Source organism: Coccinella septempunctata, chromosome 7, assembly GCF_907165205.1.
Source record: "Coccinella septempunctata chromosome 7, icCocSept1.1, whole genome shotgun sequence".
NCBI classification, from domain to species: domain Eukaryota; kingdom Metazoa; phylum Arthropoda; class Insecta; order Coleoptera; family Coccinellidae; genus Coccinella; species Coccinella septempunctata.
The window spans coordinates 22,963,391-22,984,435 of record NC_058195.1 but is presented as its reverse complement, the minus strand read 5'-3'; the positions used below and the strand labels follow the sequence as shown (position 1 = coordinate 22,984,435).

At 36.4% G+C, this 21,045-nt stretch overlaps 1 protein-coding gene across 1 annotated transcript in view; it reads left to right on the top strand.

Annotated features, from left to right (window-relative positions):
- Window positions 1–4,387, top strand: part of LOC123317502 — a 46,291-nt gene extending 41,904 nt beyond the window's left edge. Inside the window, exon 2 of the mRNA XM_044904073.1 lies at window positions 4,037–4,387. Coding sequence (XP_044760008.1) covers window positions 4,037–4,068 — 32 coding nt within the window. The 3' untranslated portion in view covers window positions 4,069–4,387. The remainder of the gene's footprint in view (window positions 1–4,036) is intronic.
- Window positions 4,388–21,045: the final 16,658 nt, after the last annotated feature.

Sequence of the window (21,045 nt, the reverse complement as noted above, 5' to 3'; positions counted from 1 at the left end):
GGTTCCTTATTACAATTACCATCCGGATGCTGTGTTGGAAAATGAACAACACAAGCTCTACTGGGATCGCACGGTTCTGACAGACCGGAAAATAACCCACAATAGACCAGACCTCATATTGCTCAATAAGGATGAGGACAGAGCACTATCCATCGATGTGGCGATTCCAAATAATAACAATCTTCTAGATAGGCACACTGAAAAAATTTCAAAAAACAGAGATCTCGAGGAACAAACCAGAAGACAGTGGAAGCTGAAAGATATCAAGACCATCCCCATTTTCATTCCATCTACAGGCCTGATACCGAAGAAACTACTAGAGAACTTGAGGAAACTTCAGTTGGACGAAAATATCTATAGAATCATGCAGAAGGCGGTACTGCTCGGAACGGCGAGAACTGTACGCAAGTACATGGGGAATGCAGAGGAACACCGTCTGCTCCGACAGGAAGTGCGGGCGGAGCAGGAATCCAACCTTCAACTGGGAGCCGAGGAGCGACCCGGACCCGACCACCACCACGAGCCCGAAAACCTGGAAAGGGCTCCAACAGAGCTTAATCCTTTTGATATCTGAGATATCTGGGATAAGTGAATTTTCCGTGTGGACAAACGGCCCGTTATGAGATCTAAAGAATAGCCACAATTTTGTTGGAGTGATTTTTGAGACCGCGGTCTCATAGAACCGCTGGCCTTAAACCAAGTCAGCATTCGACGTGTTAAAATACAATTTTTTTCTGAAGAACTTTTACTTTCTCGTTGAGCAGACAAATTCCAAGCTTCATGATCACACAAACATAATTATAAAAAAATTCAATCGCTTACCAGTAAAGCAGGAAACGGAACCAAAAGAACGTATATGATTACTAGTCACTAGTCAAACAAATTATTGAAAAAATCAGAACATTTTTTCGAAAAACTTCGTCAAGATGAATCTGTCATCAGAACAGTATTCCATAGATTGAAAATCTATGCAGGATTTCTGTAAAAGATATTATTTTTGATTTCTATGATAACACGAGTCGACTCTAGCGCTTCAGCTAAATCGTACCGGCTGAAGAGTGAAGGACGAACTAAAGCGGTTGCATTTCTGCTTATATAAGTTCACAGGGGTTGACTATGTTCTGTTTATATTCATGAATTCGGATAAATGTCACATCTTCCATAGATTAACTGTCAAATATCCTACTTTTAGGTTAAATCAATTATTTATTTCTACCAACATTAGAAAATATAAATCGAACCGAGGGTTACGGAAACCTAACATTGTAAAACGCAAGGTATAAGTTAACCGAGTTAATCGAGCGGTGGTAACCTAACCGAAATCCTTAACCATCGATTGTAAAACGCGTTAGGGTTCTAGGTTCTTCACTCATAGCTTTGAGTTTTTGTTTCAAAGTTTGCACAGTGCGTTCAGCGAGTCTTTTTGTGGCTGGATGATTTGGTGCAGAAAATTTTTGTTGTATTCCATTCGATTCACAAAAGTTGATGAATTCCTGAGATTTAAAATTTGTAGCATTATCAGTAGCCAAGTCATGGGGTAACCCATTTCTAGTTAACATTTCGTCTACTAGCGAACTAGACTCATTTTCGTAACATGCTAATTTGATCTAAAATTTCGAAAAATAATTAATAACTCAAAAACCTTTAAAGATAGCTTTGAAAGGGTAAAAGTGAATAGATTAAATAATTTATAGAGTATCATAAAAAAGAATTGAAATACCGGAAATCGCATTTAAAATAATAAAGTTGTTGACTAATTTTCGTACATCCGGCAACACTGGAAATGTGAAATTATTTTAAAGTGTACCTTACATGGCCAAATATCGATCCACAAAATTTGAAATCTTTATCATCAATATTTTCCATAATAATCTAATAGGCCACTCACCTTGGGAAACCCGATATACTCATTTTCAGTCAATTTACTGATTTTTCTGACAACCGCCATTTGAAGAAAAAGTTGAAAATTTCAACGGCACAAGTTAGCACACGTGTAGCACAATTGTTCACATATGTTTTCATTGGTAAAAACGAAAGAGCTGGGCTACTATGAAACCTTACTATGAAGGCGTGATCCATTTCTTATTTTCCATGTCCGCGGCAGATCGGTTACTGCCATGATCCGAAACTTTCCGCGATTTTTCCCTTGCTTAATTATCGTAATATACGATATCTGCAATATGGGATTAAGGCATATGGATGCATACTGCTATCTTCGCTCTGAGAGTTAGGAAATTGAATTGGTTTGGTTCCCGTTTCTCTGTCAGATGTCGGTACGATGTATTTATACATCATACCCGCTACTGACATGGAATAAAAGGAGCCGGCAATTCATAGCATTTCGTTGACGAATGAGTTTTGTTGCTCTGACGAGGTCAAATAAGACCGAAACAATGGTCAGCATCTACTCTTTGTCGACGAAATGAAATTTCTGGTAATACTTCGAGCGATGGTAATTCGTTAGTTCTATTAAGATCGTAACATTCGTTGCTTTATCTACGGATGTTATGCATCTGAATTAATTTGTTTATTATTTACCTGCCTTATAATGAAGGCGTGATCCATTTCTTAAAATAAGAAAGTTAATACCAAGACGGAACACCCGGTATTAAGTTGGGTCATAAAAAAATGAAAGTTCAATCGGTTACAGACATGTTTTGTATTCAAAATTTTCAGGTAGCTCCCTTACTTTCCACAATAAGGTATAGGGACACTTCAACTAGGACACCCTGTACTGTTAATTCTGGGTTCCGTATTTCGCCACTGAGCAATTTATCGTTCAAGGTTCTGAGTTCTGCATCCTGTTCGGTTCCTCGAACGATTTTGTTATAATTTATCGTAGGTGATTCTGTGGCTGTCGCAATTGTCAATTGGTTTACTTGATAAGAGTCTTCTACAGAGTTAATCAACTCTATATCCAACAGGAGAGTGTTTTTTGAAAAATAGTCAACATTAGCATGTTTTTTTGAAATTATATGTTGCATCTGATAATCAAATCCAATAATAAATTCAGCATTCCTGATGAGTCGGTGTGTCGACATAATAGGCAAAGCCTTGTTAGGATCAAATATTCGTTCGAGTAGCTTGTTGTCAACTACTAGGGTGAATTCTCGTCGATACAGAAAATGATAGAATCGCTTAAATGCTCAATATACCGCTGTAGCCATTCTATCTATGAAGATTCGCTTCTTGTCAGTGATCTGGAGTCATAGTAGATTGGCCTTTCTTCTCCATTGATGATGTGGGATAAAACAGCAGATAAAACAAGTCCGTGTGGGCTGGTATCTGTAGCCAATACAAGTCACTTACTACTTATCAGTTATAACATTAAGTAAGGGGGTAAATTTACTAGGTGTAATTTATCGATTAATCCCTAATGCCAAATGCTGTCAAAAGCTTTATCAATATCGAGACTGATAGCTGCAGTTTTATAGTTTTTCAATTCGGCGTTCTGTGTGTTGGGACGTTAGATACTTAAATAGTCAAAGGATGAGTAAGAAATTTTTCCATCTTTGATTCAATTATTTTTTTGTAAAGCTTTCCCAGCACAGATAGCTGCGTAATGGGTCTCTCATTTTGTACTCCTAATATTATATTCTGTTCGGAATTCTCATTATTGAGTTATCGTTTGAAAATAATTGAGGGGCTCAGAGCTGAAGTGAACCAAGTCCATTCAGTCTAGTTTTGAGATGAATGGCTCAGAAGTTGCTTATCACCAATTATTTCAAAAGTATCTTCTTTATTTATTATTATTCTTATGTGAGCATATGCTTACATTCTAACCTTTTAAAATCTAAAGAAGTCACTTTTGAATTAATGGGTGATAAACAACTTCTAAGCCATTCATCTCAAAACTAGGCTGAATGGACTTGGTTCACTTCAGCTCTGAACCCCTCAATTGTATCCGTCCATCCAAGAGTTGATTTCCAGAGAAAGCTTTGTGAATTCAGGCAAATAAATAATAATTTTTTTCCCTCGTATCAGAATTTTTCACAAATGACCATTAAATCTGACTAACATTATTTTTTCTTATCAGGGATTGTTCTTGGAAGGTGCTCGTTGGGATAGATTTTTGAAGAAGTTGAACGAATCGTTCCCAAAAATTTTATTCGATGTCGTCCCGATAATGTGGATGAAACCCGCAGTGAAAGCAGAATATGATCCTCCACCTCACTACGATTGTCCGGTTTATAAAACAACAGCCAGAAGAGGAGTTTTATCCACTACTGGTCATTCGACTAATTTCGTCATGTACACAACATTCGACTCAGATAAGCCACAAAATCACTGGATTAATCGAGGGGTAGCATGTCTTTGTCAACTCAATGATTAAGTGGTATGACTCGAATAAATTTTCATTTATTATATCATTGTATACTAAAATGTTGTATTTATTGAAATAAACAATTTTAAATGAAAGTATTCACTACCTTACCCTTGGCTGTGTGGTCGATCCCGGATAGATAAGAAATTTTCTAGTCGACAAAGTACGGACAAACATAATTGTTGTGTTAAAATTAACAGTCTAATTTGACGTAAAGACACAACAACAAGGCTCACAGATTTTCTGGGGGGCATTTCGGTATCTTGGGAGAATCATGATGATAATATATAATATAAATATAAATTATTAATATAAATTGAATCATAACAATGGAAACAGACAACGAATGATTGTTTTGAAAATTTTGGCATTTGTAGTCAGACTTACGATTATCAGAATATTGATTTTTTTGATGAAAAACTTCTATATTTTGGATGATACTCTAGATACTCTAGAACCCGTATAGCATCCAATTTCAACATAAATGAAAGTTGTTTGTTTTTATTTCTAGGTGAACTGAATTACAGCTCTTCATAAACATACCTTATGAAGTAATGATTTATTCGTTATCACCCAAAAACAAATATTTAGGTGGGTGGAGGTAAACTGAATTATTTGGTAGTAATGAAGGAAACATATTCAAGCGGGCAATTTACTTTTACTCATCTAGAGGGGGTTATAATAGTTATCCGAACTGTCAAAGCAACTATAACGCAGGTACAAATCGAAGGCTCTGTTAGCCAAATATAGAACAGAAGACTGACTATTTCTGTACAGTGAAATATATATTATTCCATGGTATCGAAAAATGTCTTTTTTTTCAAGTTTCAAGAATGTATCCTGAAATATATATCAACAAGTTTTTATGCGTTTTCTATATCTACATGTGAATACAAATAACTTTTCCATTAGTATCTATTTTTTCTACATAAAAAGATATTAATTTAGTCCTTAGTCCACATTTCTGTGGATTTTTTGTTTTCATTTATGCTCAATAAGAAAATAAGGGTGCGACATTTACCGGAACAGGAGCACACTTTTACAGACAGTACTGCCGCAAACATTGGTAATAGTGTATCCGCATACTTTCCACTTGTTCAATCAATTTCAATTGCCCCGATATTTTCTCCCACTGAAAAGGAGAATTCAAAGCTTTATTGCCAGTAGGCTTGTTCACAACGGTTGTGAACTGTACAGAACGAGCGCAAATGGATTTTCGCTACCCTAAAATTGAATTCGCTTGCTCTGTACAGTTCACAACCGTTGTAAACCGCTCTACGAACAAACCTACAAGGTTTGTTCGTATTTTGACTGTGATGAAAAATATTCTCAAAATAATATAAAATACTTCTCAGGAATGTATCGAAATCAAAAATATCGTCGGAATTTATTGATTATTTAAAAAAAAAATCCAAATTTCAATATATCGATATTTTTCGCTCATCCCTTCTCTACAGATACTAGATATCTTTCACCGTTTATTGCTGTCGTAAAATTATCGTTCCTTATTGAGCTAAGTAAATACTGGTGTCGGTATTCTTCTATCGGATACCCAGATGTTGTGCCTCGCATTATACTCCTTTATATTTTGAAGCTTCCGTGAAAAAGACCGAAATGGTGTTTTATTACTTTCAGAAATGCACTTCTCATTATATTTACTTTCGAAAGAAGACGCAATATTTCAGCTAAGGAAAATTTACATCCTATTTGATTAGCAGAGTAGGGCTTGCCATAGCCATACAGTAATAATAGTTACTTTTCGAATTGCGGTAAATGGTATTTTCCCCCACGAAACTGAAGATCATAAGTACATTAATAGACTAAAAATGCTGACAATGCAGAAATTTTATTTATTTATTTACTTATTTAGTATACAAAAGCCGAGGTATAACCTATGTGGCTCGAAACAAATAAAACAAAAGAAGAGCCACAGAATGGGCAAAATGTACAAAAGAGCTGAAAGTTCCTAAAGGTTCGGTAAACACTTATTTCAAGGAATTATCGAGGTTTCGATTGCGTAATAATACGCTGAAAATGAAATCAACCGAAATTCCGGACTGGGGCCAAAGGCCGCTTCGGGCTATTTTTTTGGGGTGGGCCATAATACTGTTTACGTTATAAGTTTTGATGAATAGTTGAGGAATAATAGATAACAAAGAATAAAAATGAGATACAAAACATAAGAAATTAGAAATAATGACACGCACCTAAAAGAGCTGAACCTGCCAACTAATGCAATCGCGTGGATGCAGAAGGCAGTAATATTGGGTACAGTGAGCATCATAAGGCAGGTTATTTTCCCGCATTAATGACACCAACACCAAGATAATAGAAGATCTCGTGGCTAGCGCCCGAGAAGCTTCGAAAAACTCCAAAACTCCACGGAAATGTGAATTACAATATATATATATATATATATATATATATATATATATATATATATATATATATATATATATATATATATATATATATATATATATATATATATATATATATATATATATATATATATATATATATATATATATATATATATATATATATATATATATATATATATATATATATATATATATATATATATATATATATATATATATATATATATATATAGTTATATATATATATATATATATATTTTTTTGGATTTCACACGAACGTGGGATATGTATGACTATTCGGGCCGGTTGACCAAGACTAGTCATATTGTCAGTGAGGGAAGATTGCCTGGCGTATGATGCCGACCGTCCCCAGTATAACCGCCTTCTGCATCCATAGAATTGTGTTCGAGGGCAGTTTCATTTCTAGGAGGTGCTCTGTCGTTTTTCGGTGGACCAACCCATTGCTGCTGATGACTAAGGGTTTTATCTCGACTTTATCTAAGTGCCACATGCTCTTCATTTGTCTTGCCAGCGGCTCATACTTTGTTATCTTTTCCCTGTAGGTCTTAGATAGGTTTTGGTCGAGTGGGACTGAGAAATCTATGATTATGGCTGTTCTGTTCTTCTTGGACCATACCACCATGTCCGGTCTGTTGTGCTCGGCGCCTTGATCCGTGATTATGGTCATGTCCCAGTATATTTTTGTGGTGTCGTTCTCTAAAACCGTTTGAGGGGCGTATATATGGTGTGGCACAAAGTGGTGTAAGAGGCCTTCCTCCAAGCACATCAGCTGATGCACAACCTTCCCCATGTTGTCATGGCGGGATAGATATTTTGTGCCGGCTATTGTTGAGCAGCCCGAGGACAAATGCTGTACCGTCTCCTCGGCTTTGTCGCAGAGTCTACATTTTGTAGATTCCACTGGCTGCTTCATTATAAGCTTAGTGTAGACCCGTGTTGGCACAACCTGGTCTTGTATTGCCAAGAATGTACCCTCCGTTTGGGGGAATAGGTATCCTTGAGACAGGTAGGTGTTAGAGTTCAGCGTGTCCACTTCAGACTGGTGCAAGCTGGCGTAGAACCTTCCGTGCAGAGGTTTTGCCTGCCAGCTTTGCTTCCTCCTCTCAGATGGCTCCTCTGTAGCAGGTTCTTGAGTGCCTGCTTCCTCCGGAGGCGTGGATGGGAAACGTTGTGCTGCCACCCACTGCTGGATAGGTGAGTATCCGTTCCTGAAGTACTCTCTCATTTTTTTCTCTTCTTTCAGGTAGATGTCCTCCAGGCTGCCCAGGCCCCGGCCTCCTTCTTTACGAGGTAAGTACAGTCTTTCTATTGCTGAGTTCGGGTGCAACATTCCGTTTCGTGTCAGGATAGCTCGGATCTTCCGGTCGAGTCTTTCTAGGTCTGTTTTAGACCAGGTGATTACGCCAGCTGTGTACGCAAATACTGGGATCGCCCAGATGTTGATGGCTTCTATCTTGTTTTTTGCCGATAGCTGTGTATTCATTTTTCGGGTTACTCTGTTCGTTACCTCGGTCTCAGTTTCTTTCTTGTTTTCTGGCTGCCTTATTTCAAACGTTTGCTGCACGCCCAGGTATTTGTATCTGTCTTCTTTTCCTAGTGTTGATATTGTCCGTCCATCGGAAAGCGTTACATTTTCTTCCTCCACATCGACCACGCCACACTTTTCTAGTCCAAATGTCATCCCTATATCCTCGCTAAACTTTCTAACCAGTTCTAACTGCCCCTCCAGCTGTTTCCTACCTCTGGTGAATAATTTGAGGTCGTCCATGTAAAATAAGTGACTGATTCTGTTCCTTGCGTCCATCGAGTAACTGTATGCAGATCTGTTAAGCATACTGCTAAGGAGGTTCAGTGCGAGGCAGAACCACGGCGGGCTTAGGCCATCCCCCTGAAATATGCCTCTTTTGATGTTTATTTCTGAGGTTCTATAGGATACTGATTTATTGCTCCATGTCAGCGATGTGCGCCATGTTGACATTAGGCACTTCAGGAGATGTATCACCTTAGGGTTGACCTTATAAATCTTGAGTATTTCAAGAAGCCACGAGTGCGGAACAGAATCGAACGCCTTCTGGTAATCAATCCAAGCAACTGTGATGTTCTTTAGCTTCTTCTTTGCCTGTTTAGTGATAGTATTGTCGATCACCAATAGCTCCTTACTTCCGCGGGCCTTCCTCTTACATCCATTCTGCTCCCAAGACATGATTTTGTTAGTTTTGATGTGAGTATTGATCTTGTGGCCGATGGTCGAAGTGAGTATCTTATAGACTGCGGGCAGACAGGTGATCGGTCTGTAGTTTTTCGGTTCTGACAGGTTTCCCTTTTTAGGCATCATGAGCGTCGTGCCGAGTGTAAAATAATCAGGTACGGTTGTTGGATCCTTTATTGCCTCCTGTATCAGCCGAGCCAGCACTTTGTGAGTCGATGTTAGTGACTTCCACCAGAAACCGTGTATACCGTCTACGCCTGCCGCTGCCCAGTTCTTACATCTTTTGAGTGTTGCCTTCACGTCTTCCTCAGCAATGGTTATCTCAGGCATTTCTGCCAGAGTGTGGTATGCTTTTCTCTCCGCCTCGATCCATGTTGCCTCTGTGTTGTGCTGCGTTTCTTGGGTCCAGATATTCGGCCAGTATTCTTCCATCTCGCGCTTATCTGGTAGAGTTGTTTGTTGTTCACTTCCTCCCTCAGCCAGTCGTCTGAAGAATTCCCGCTGATTGCTCTTATACAGGTTATTTTCTTGATACTTTTGCGTTCTTTTGTTGTATCTTCGTAATCTATTGCCCAGCGCAGCGATCTTTTGCTTAAGTGTCTCCATGTGTGTCCTCAAGTGTTGTTGGTATTGAGCGTCTTTTTTTATCTTTCGTTTTCGGGCATATAGATGCACTTTCCTCTCGACCCTCTTGCTGAGTTTTCGGTTTACCAGATAAGTATGGAGGACGCCTATTTCTCTTCGAAATGCAGTTATTTTTCTTTCGATTCGTACTTTCCAAGGTGGTGTACGCTGCTCACTTTTCCCTAGGGTTGGTGGTGGCGAAGGTGTCTGCTCAATAGTATTAGCAATTATGGCGGCACAATATACTTTATGGCAAAGTTCTTCGAATGTTTTTGAGTTGGTAATTACTGTCTCGAGGGCCTCGTTTATTGTTGTGATTGTGGTCTTGGTGTGCTTGTTTTGTTGTAATTTTCTGATTCTCGGCCTATTCATGAACTCCACACCCTCCCATTTTCTCCCCTCTTCGTCCAAGAGCTGCATAACTTCGCGGGTTGGCGTCTCCGTTTCCGGCTCCTGTGGCCGTAGTGCTCCAGGGTCTTCATCGCTCACATGTCTAGTTTGTGGTTGCATGCTTCTTCTGTGAATGCTTCTCCTGATCCCGTCTAGCTTCTTCTTTGGCGATTTTCTAATTGCGTCCGCCTTCAAGGCTTCTAGTTCATCTGGTGCAAGAAGTTTTCTAGTCTTGATGTTCTTGATCATGACCTCTGTCCACTCTAGCGTTGAAGTCTCCAAGGAGAATTATTCGTTCCCGTTTTGGGATTTTACTTAATGTAGCAACGAGTGTTTCGTAAAAAGTGTCCTTTAAGTTGTCAGAGGAGTTCAAAGTGGGTGCGTATACTGCAATGATGTTCACAAACGTGTTATTCGCTGCAGGAAAACGTAGGGTCATTAAACGTTCTGAGATACCAACTGGATTTTCGGTAAGTTTGAAGGCCAGGTCGTTTCTAATGGCAAAGCCTACGCCATGTTGTCTGATTTAGCCTTCCGGCAAGCCTTTCCAGAAAAATGTATACGCTTGTTCTACCAAGCTACCTTCGTCCGAAAAGCGTGTTTCGCTTAAAGCAACTATTGCAATGGATGTTCGTTGCAGTTCCTTATCGATTAGGGCAGTACGCCTCTCTGGTCGGTCGGCCTTGGGGTTGTCTAGCAAGGTTCTGACGTTCCATGCTGCAAAAGCTATGTGCTTTTCATTGGTGTTTGTTCGATGATTGTGTCTGAGCGAGACACCCTCCCCCGGAGATCCGAATGGGAGGGTATTTTACCTCCGGATACGAATTTTGTCCTGTTCGACTGATCCATCTTTTTGTAGGAGCTGCGTTAGAAGGTGTTCAAAAGCTGCACTGGTAACGCTGTCAGTGCAACTTTGGTTGCGGCTACGACTAGATTATCTTGTGGCACAGGTAACCTGAGACGACAAGGTCTGAGACGTAATTTGAGCAACGCAGAGAGCCATTTCCTGCTCAAGCCAATGTTTAGGCTACGTAATTGTGGGAAACAGAGTTATACCGCTCATGTTCGGTCGCCAGAGCCTCGTTCGTAAGAACAGGGTGCACCGCGAGTAGGTGAGGTTGGCATTTGAGAGGAGAGGCTATAAAACGCATCCTTCCCCCTTACACCCCTTTACAGAAAAAGATAATTAATTGAAAATAATTTATCATACACCTATGTCTTTATCCCAATATATATCAATATAACTCCTCTAAATAGACGATACAATATATAAGTAATTAATACAAATATGTATATATTAAAAAAATAGTTTATTTTCACTTCGACACAATTGCACATTTGTGGGTTTTCATCATGAATCGTTTCATTAAGGATTACGACAGCCTTGCGTATGATACAAAAATAATAACTCACTTAGAACATATTAAAGATTATAGCTTCATGGAAAGTCTCAGTATATTTCATATGAATGTAAGAAGTATCTCAGCAAATTATGATGAATTTGTTTTGTTTCTGGAGTCTGTTCAGACTACTTTTGATATCATTGTCCTCACTGAGACTTTCCAGATACAAAATATAAATATGTATGGAATTGTTGGTTATAGCATGGCCTACAATGAAGGCGATTACAACCAAAACGATGGTGTCTTGGTATATGTGAAGCATGGTATATCTTTCCACTATAAAATAATTGAGCTAGGGGAAATTAAATGCATGGATATAGATATTGAATGTTCAAATAAGGAGAATATTAAATTAACAGCGATATATAGGTCTCCAAAAACATGCGTACATACGTTCAATTTGAATCTCAGTAGATATCTAGGACAAATAAATGCAAAACAGCATATACTCATAGGAGATATAAATATTAACCTTATGTCCCAAGAAAATTTTGTGGAAGACTATAAGAATATCATGTATTCAACAGGTTTTATATCAGTCATAAATAAACCTACACGCCCTAGCAGTAAGAGCTGCCTAGACCACATATTTATAAAAAGAACATGTACGCAAGATGATATATATTATTACGAGATGCTCCTCGTACTGGAACGCTGACGCCAGCTTCGTCTTCGCGGAAAGTGTTAGTGCGAGAAGAAAGTGATGACTCGGATTCTTCCAGAATCCAAGGTTTCCATGTGAAAAGAGACACATTCTAGTTAGTTCCATTTTAGAATTCATTCTGTTTGTAACTCCTTTCCGCTCTGTCCAATTATAAAGTCATTTAGTTTTTCAAAATTGTGATTTATAATTGAAAGAATAAAATTCTTTTTAAAAACAGAGTTTGCGGATCGAAAATCATAATTGGCGCTGCGAACAGGATTTCGCAACGGTTTTCGGTTTTTTCAAGAAACGAACTAACTGAAAATAGTTTCCACTAGTGAACATAAACTGTTCGAGGAACCCCGTTGAGTTTTAACTCTTAGTGCGAAATTCCAAACTTCACCAACCCACTTCGACCAGAAGGAAGGACGTTCCACCCTAGGATGCAAATCTTGGTGTAAGTCCTATTTTCCACCACATTTCCTATATCACCAGTATTCTTTATTTCGATGACAGATTCATCTCATCAATTAGAGATAATTGCTGAAGAGCCAAAAATTTTAGAATCTTTGAATTCTCATAATATTCAAGAACGCTTACTTAGGAATAATCGATTTCGGCCGTATCCTATTAGAAATTTCAATAACGAAATGAATCAAAACTCTTCTAACACCCCAACACTCCCAACAGTAGCCGACCCTATGTCTAGACAAGACATCCAATTATTACTTAATTCTATTCCAGAATTTTCACCGGGTAAAAATTTATCAATTTTCATAAACGAGGTAGATAATTTAGTCTTACATTTACGTGGCAGACTAACAACCGATCTCGAATTTTGCTTGAATTTTTCGATCCGTTCGAAAATCTTAAATGAAGCACGAGACTTCATCTCTTTCCAAAATGCGACGGATTGGCCTTCGATCAGACGTGCTCTCCTTCAGAGATACGGAGATCAAAGGAACGAAGAACTATTAATTGCTGCGGTTTCACAATGCGTCCAAAAAAGACACGAAAATTATTTAGATTATTATTGCCGAATTTCAAAAACTCTGAGTGATCTCTTACAACACCTCTCTTTGAATATACAAGACCAAAATCTATTAACTTATAAAAAATGCGAAGCAGAGAAATTGTCACTAAAAACATTCCAAGCAGGATTACTCGAACCTTATAGATCCTATATAAGCAATTTCGAGTTGAAGAGCTTAGAAGAATGCATCAATAAATGTAAATTTTATGACAACAGGAAACAAGAATGGGAATATTCCGAATTTCTTCGTAAATCCCAAGAAACCAAGAAGCCTTTGGCACAACCTCATTTCAAACAGAATCAAAATTATAATGATCATTTACCTAGATTTTCTAATAACAGTTTCAATCAAAATTTACCAACAAGATTTTTCAATAACGCTTTCAATCAAAATTTACCAACAAGATTTTCCAATAGCAACTCTAATCAAAACTTACCAAACATTGTTTTTCCAAATAATCAATCTTTGAGAAATAATCAGAAATTTTTCACAAATCAAGAAGTTTTTGGTACTAAACCAGGGTCAAGTATCTATAAATCGAATCCAGAACCGACACCAATGTCAATTTCGACCAGAAATACAACCGACGCCTATGTCGATTTCTACCAGAAAATCGAAATTCCCAGAAAAACAATTATTCAACGTACAATTCAAACCCGATGATGTAATCGATCATGAAGCTGAATCTTACGAACCCGAACATTCTGAAGAAAATGTTATGAATTTTTCCGAAGAAGATGAGAATTATTATTACGAAATGGATGAAAATTTTCAAGAAGCTCCTCCAGAAACCCCAGGAACTTAGATCTCAATTCCTTGAAAATAAAATCAATTTACATGACATTTATCTTCCAAAAATAAATTTGAAAATTTTAATAGACTCGGGAGCCACAAATTCAGTCATTAATAGAAAACCAGCATTTGAGAAATTTTTCCAATTTTTGTTCAAAGAAAAATTCAGTGTGTCCGGATTAGGAAATACAATTAACGTTGATGATAACATCAATATTCCACTGTTTTACGAATTAGGAATCCTCGACAATATTCATTTACATGTTGTCGACTGGCATAAAAATTTCGATGCTTTATTAGGAACATCCGATTTGCAAAAATTAGGTGCAAAGATTGACTATCAAAACCACATTTTGGAAATGAAAAATTTGAAAATACCTTTTAACCTCGAGTACTCCACGAATAAACTTAAACCAAATAAAACTATAGCAAGAACATTTGTAAAAATTCCAGTATCCCTAGAAAATGGTGACGTTTTACTACCCGAAATTAATTTTAAAAAATTCTCAACACCAGAATGTATAGCACGAGCAAAAAATGGTATTTGCCTAATTCCTATTTCAGAATCAATTAACGGGAATTTAGAGATTAACTTTTCGGAAAGAATACCCGTGAAATCAATATCTGAAACAGAAATATGTGCTCCTCAAATTGAAAATTCTAAATTAAAACTTTCAAAAAATATTCGTACGCAACACATGAATTCTGAAGAAAAACGAGAAATTTTGAAACTTTGTAGTAAATTCAAAAATATTTTCTATAACGAAAACTGCGATCTCTCTTTTAGCAATACTGTCAAGCATAAAATAAGAACGAAAGATGAAGAACCCGTTCACGTTAAATCTTTCAGACACCCTCACAGCATGAAAAAGATTATTCAAGAACAAATTCAAAAACTTTTAGATGATAATATCATTCGTCCATCTATTTCACCCTACAGTGCTCCAGTTTGGATTGTAGACAAAAAGAAAGATGCTTCCGGCCAAAAGAAATATCGTATGGTCATTGATTATCGCCGTTTAAATGAAAAAACCATTGAGGATAAATATCCGCTCCCGCGAATAGAAGAAATTTTGGATAATTTAGGAAAAAGTTGCTATTTTTCGACACTCGATATGGCAAAAGCCTTTCACCAAATCGAAATGGACGAGGAATCAATAGAAAAAACTGCATTCACCGTGAATAATGGTCACTACGAATATCTTCGTATGCCCTACGGATTGAAAAATGGACCCAGTACATTTCAACGCGTAATGGACAATGTACTTAAAGAATATCTTCATAAGTTTTGTTTCGTTTACATGGATGACATTGTCGTATTTTCAAAATCGTTACAAGAACATATTTGCCATTTGAAATCAATTTTTGAAAAAATTAGAGAATTCAACCTCAAAATTGAACTTGACAAATGTGAATTTTTGAGTAAAAATGTCGAATTCTTAGGACACTTAATAACTCCTGACGGAATATCTCCGAATCCCTCTAAACTGAAAGCTGTTGAAAAGTACCCTATTCCACGCACAGTGAAGGAAATCAAATCATTTTTAGGATTAATAAGTTATTACAGACGATTCATTCAAAATTTTGCTCACATAGTTTCTCCCATGACCAAATGCCTTAAGAAAGGAGCGAAAATTAAAATTGATGATCCCGACTATGTAAATGCTTTTCAATTATGTAAAGAATTATTGACAAATGCTCCGATATTAGCTTATCCAGATTTTGAAAAAACATTTAAATTAACAACAGATGCTTCAAATGTTGCAATTGGAAGTGTATTATCACAAGACAACCGCCCAGTTGCCTATTATTCAAGAACCCTAAATTCAGCCGAAAAAAATTATTCAACCATAGAAAAAGAACTCCTCTCAATTTTAGATTCAACAAAACATTTTCGACCATACCTCTACGGACAAAATTTCATAATAGAAACTGATCATAATCCCCTTGTTTGGCTTTATAAAATAAAAGAACCTAATTCCAGGCTCATAAGATGGAAATTGAAACTTGATGAATTTGATTTCAACATAATTCATAAAAAAGGAAAAGAAAATAAAGTTGCGGATGCCCTATCGCGAATTGAAATCAATAACAGAGAAAATGAAGACTCTTTATTATCAGAAAATGACCTAAATATAGAAGTTTCCTCAATTTTACCTAATAATAATGATCTTCCGGTACTTAGTGATGAAGAACTTGAAAATATTTTGAACCCCCCAGACAATCGTCAAAATAACGATGATCCCAATCATCAACATGAAGCAAATAATAATGATTCTAATGCCACCATTCATTCAACTCAAGAAGACAATGGAAAAGTTATTCCAATCACGGAATCTTCTGTGAATATATATCCGAATAGAATTATTCTAAATATTGGCGAACAATACAATTTAAAATTCACAAAAAATTTTCAGAAAAATACTTACAACATAACAATAAGACAAAATTTCATGGAAAATGATTTTTCAACTTTTTTCAAAGAAATTTTTAGACCGAATGAATCTTACGGAATATTTTTCAGAGATAATAAATTACGACTCCCTTTCATCAGATTTTGCAAAGAATCCTTCAATTACTCCGTGAAACTTTATATAAGCAACACCCTTTTATTAGATGTACCTTGTGAAGAGAATCAAGTCGAAATCATTTCAGAATATCATGATAAAAACCATAATGGTATTTCAGAAACATTTAATCAATTATCGAAAAAATACTATTGGCCAAAAATGAGGAATAAAATCACAGAAATCATAAATAAATGCGAATTATGCCTTAAATCAAAATAAGAGAGAAACCCTTATAAATTGAAATTTTCAGGTCCCCTCCTAGCTAAGCGACCTTTCGAAGTAATCCACATTGATACATTTTCTTTTCAAAATTCGAAGTTTTTAACAATAATTGATTTATTTTCAAAATACGCGCAATCATACCTTTTAAAAGACGGCACTGCTTTAACAATTCTCAATAAATTACGTCATTATTTTTCACATCACAATATTCCACAAAAGATTGTTTGTGACGAAGGACGAGAATTTCAGAACAAGACTTTCACAGAGTATTGTGAATTGAACAAAATCAATCTACATTTTACAACAGTGAACAATCCGAGCTCAAATTCTCCAATTGAACGATTCCATTCAACAATTTTGGAAAAACTCAGAATTCTCAAATTGAAAAACCCAAATGAAAATCCAGCTAATCTCATGATTACAGCAACATTAATTTATAATCAATCGATACATTCAGCGACTGGTTATTCACCTTCTCATTTACTTCATGGTCCATACGACAAATTACCAGAATTTGATTTGAATATGACTATTTATGAGCAGTATAACGAGAAACGAAAACAGGAAATTTTGCCATTTTTTGACCATATTTACGAACGAAATAAAAACAAAGCTCAGAAAACATTAAACAAGCTGAACGAAAAGCGAAATGACCCTCCAAATTTAGAGCAAGCAGAAGTTTACGTCGAACGAAACAGACCGAGAAAAACGCATCCACCCTTCGAAAAAATTATTGTTGAACAGCAACAACAAAACAAAATAAGTGGTCTAATTACAAAATCAAGAGAAACAACAGCGCACATACAAAAAGTCAAAAAACTAAGAAAAAACGTTTGTTCTTTTCAGGATACTGCTGATCCTCCTGATTCAGACCCAAACAAACCAGGCCCTTCAGGTCCACGAAATAAAAAGTAATGGATACTTTGAAGAACCTTTGAGTCATGCCAAAATTCTTGATCATTGCCATAATTTTCTTTTCTTCATAAATATTACCAATTTGCAAGACAATTTCGATCAGTTGAACGATAATTTTAATGACCTTCAGAAAGACCAAACATTCGATGAATTACCCCGTCGACTTTTTCACCAATTGAGTTTGAATTTGGATCAAATCGAACAAATCTTACGAAAATTTGTCAATAGAAAAGTTAGAAGAGGTTTGGCTAATTTCATCGGAAAAGGTATTAAATTCATTACAGGTAACCTAGACGATGATGATCTGAAAACTATTAACGAAAATTTAGAAAGCCTTCACAACAGCAAATCTTCCGAAATCGAAAGGATAAATAAATTAACTTCTTTTGCTAATCATTTGTCAAAAAGATATTCAGAAGATTTGGCTCTGCTAAACGAAAATATTATTCATACTAAAGCATTATTCCAGAATATTGAATCTACCGAAGGATTTCGAATCATTGTAGAATACCAAATGCTTCAGTCCCAAGCACTCTTGAACACTTTATTAATGCTAGAAAGGACTATAAGTTTTGCAATGAGAGAAATTCCAAATTTAGAAGTCATTAAAGTTGAAGAACTTTATTCCATCGGGACATATCTTGAAAAAATTTATAAGACACAGCAACCATCACCAATTGATCATGTTCATCTTTTCAAAATAATCGAATATGCAAAAATGTCTGTCATTGGAACGAAGGAAACTATCACATTCCTTCTCAAAATCCCAATTCTCAAACGAGTAATTGCTTCATATTCCCGAATCTACCCTGTACCCAATACCCAAGATATTGCTGTGATCCCGCCAAAGACGTATTCCATCAAAATCAACAACGAGGAATATTGGACCAATGAAATATGCAAATCAACATTGGGAAGTTCGATGGTGCTTTGCCTTCAACAGCCTACCAAGGAAGCATGCATTCTGTCAACCCCAGGTCGATGCCAAACAACACTAGTGAACAACGACTTCAACATCATCCACCCGCTGAAGAATCACCAGCTCCTGATCCTCTTCAAAAAGAACAAAACAGTACTAGAAGACTGCCATGGAATTCTATTCAGGAAATCAATCCAGGGAATCAACCTTCTAAGTTCCACCTGCCGAATTATTATTGAAGAATCCATCTACGATGACACAGTTCCGATTTTCGAAATAACCGCCAAAAACATTTCGAAAATTTCATTGAACTCCACCCACAAAATTGAATTTCACCTGAGGCATCTGAAAGAACCAACTTCAATCCTTCAAGAAGCAGAAAAACTTTCAGACCAGCCCATGTACCTACATCCAATAACTCAGGTCATTCACCAGTCTACAAGTGTGATATTGTGCTGTTTCACAATTCTTGGAATCATCTTCGTTATAAAGAACAAAACAAGGATCTCCGAGTTAATCTACAGTCCAAGGAAAATCATACACGTAGAAATGGAAGACATCACCCAAGGCCACCCAGCAGATAACAGAGACGTTATCTCTTAAGGGGGAAAGTATTACGAGATGCTCCCCGTACTGGAACGCTGACGCCAGCTTCGTCTTCGCGGAAAGTGTTAGTGCGAGAAGAAAGTGATGACTCGGATTCTTCCAGAATCCAAGGTTTCCATGTGAAAAGAGACACATTCTAGTTAGTTCCATTTTAGAATTCATTCTGTTTGTAACTCCTTTCCGCTCTGTCCAATTATAAAGTCATTTAGTTTTTCAAAATTGTGATTTATAATTGAAAGAATAAAATTCTTTTTAAAAACAGAGTTTGCGGATCGAAAATCATAATTATATGATAAATGTAATGCTTGCATAATACGTCACTTAATAACAGATCATTTCCCAACGATGATATCCTTGAATGTTTCAGTAAACAAATCAAAAGGAAGAGATAAACCAAAAATAAAAAGCTATATTAACTATAAAAAGTTGAGGAGTGATCTCGAGAGGGAAAATTGGTGTGAGATTTATCAAGGAAATGACGCAAATATGATGACCAATTCATTTATTCAGATCATTACAAATTATATTGAAAAAAACACACATAAGAAAACAATAAAAAATAAAAACATTCAACGGAAATTATGGATCACAGATTCTTTGATAAAATTGATAAATGAAAAAAATATACTCTATTTGAAACTAAAAAATGACCCCAACAACGAAATATTGAAAAATCAGTATTCTAAATTGAAAAATGAAATACAGAAGAGAATTAAAATTGCTAAAATGGAATACATAAAAAAAATTGCTGAAACTAAAAACTCAGAATCCAAAATTGTATGGGACCAGGTCAAGACTGTCTGCGGTGAATCCAGGAAGGAAACATCGATAAAATGCATTAGAATCCATGGAGAAATTACTGAAAACAAAAATATTATAGCCAATGCATTCAACCAACACTATAGTACCATAGGGCAAGTATATGCGAGTAATATTGAAAATGTTGAACACCCAGCGGAAAATAACCCTATTCAAGGAAAAACATTTTTTTTATCTCCCACAGACAGATTTGAAATAGAAACGATAATGGAAACGTTAAAGGAAAGAAAAGCTCCTGGGCACGACGGTATTAGGACCGAGATCCTTATTGAAATAAAAAAGGAAATTTCGGAACCCTTAACACATATCATAAACCATTGTTTCGTCACTGGATGTTTTCCGGACATATTGAAGTTGGTAGTTATCCAGCCCTTATACAAGAACGGAGATAAGCTTGAAATGGTCAATTATAGACCCATCTCATTGATATCCAACTTTGCGAAAATAATGGAAAAAATAATATACAAACGCATGATGCAATTCCTTCTCGAAAATAAAATAATACATGAAAACCAGTATGGATTCATGAGCGGTAGATCTACTGAGGATGCTATCAGAAAATTAACAACCAATATTTATGAATATCTAGACAAACAAATTTCTTCTCTTTGCATCTTCGTAGATCTCGCTAAAGCATTTGATACCGTCTCACATGAAATTCTGTTGGATAAACTTGATAGATGCGGATTCCGGGGTAAGATTCATGAGTTATTAAAGAGTTAACTATCGAATCGTAAACAAGTTGTTGAGATCGATGGAAAAAGAAGCGAAGAGAAATGTGTCACTTACGGTGTTCCGCAGGGTACGGTGTTGGGGCCACTCTTATTTCTAATATATATTAACGACTTGTTTAAGGTTCCCTGCAACGGAAATATTATCGGTTTTGCAGACGACACAGAATCATATTTCAAGCAAACTCCTGGGATGAACTGAAGAGTAAAACGAAGAACAACTTTATGCTAGTGAAAAATTGGTTGCAGTATAATAAACTTACTCTGAATGTGGATAAAACAAAATATGTTCCGTTTGCATCATATGAGAGTGGCTTGCCAAAGTATGGAAACATCGACATAGACACAAATACAAGTATACCAGCAGCAAAAAGTGCAAATTACCTTGGTGTGATAATTGATTGTCATTTGAGATGGGATAAACATGTGGAAAACTTGA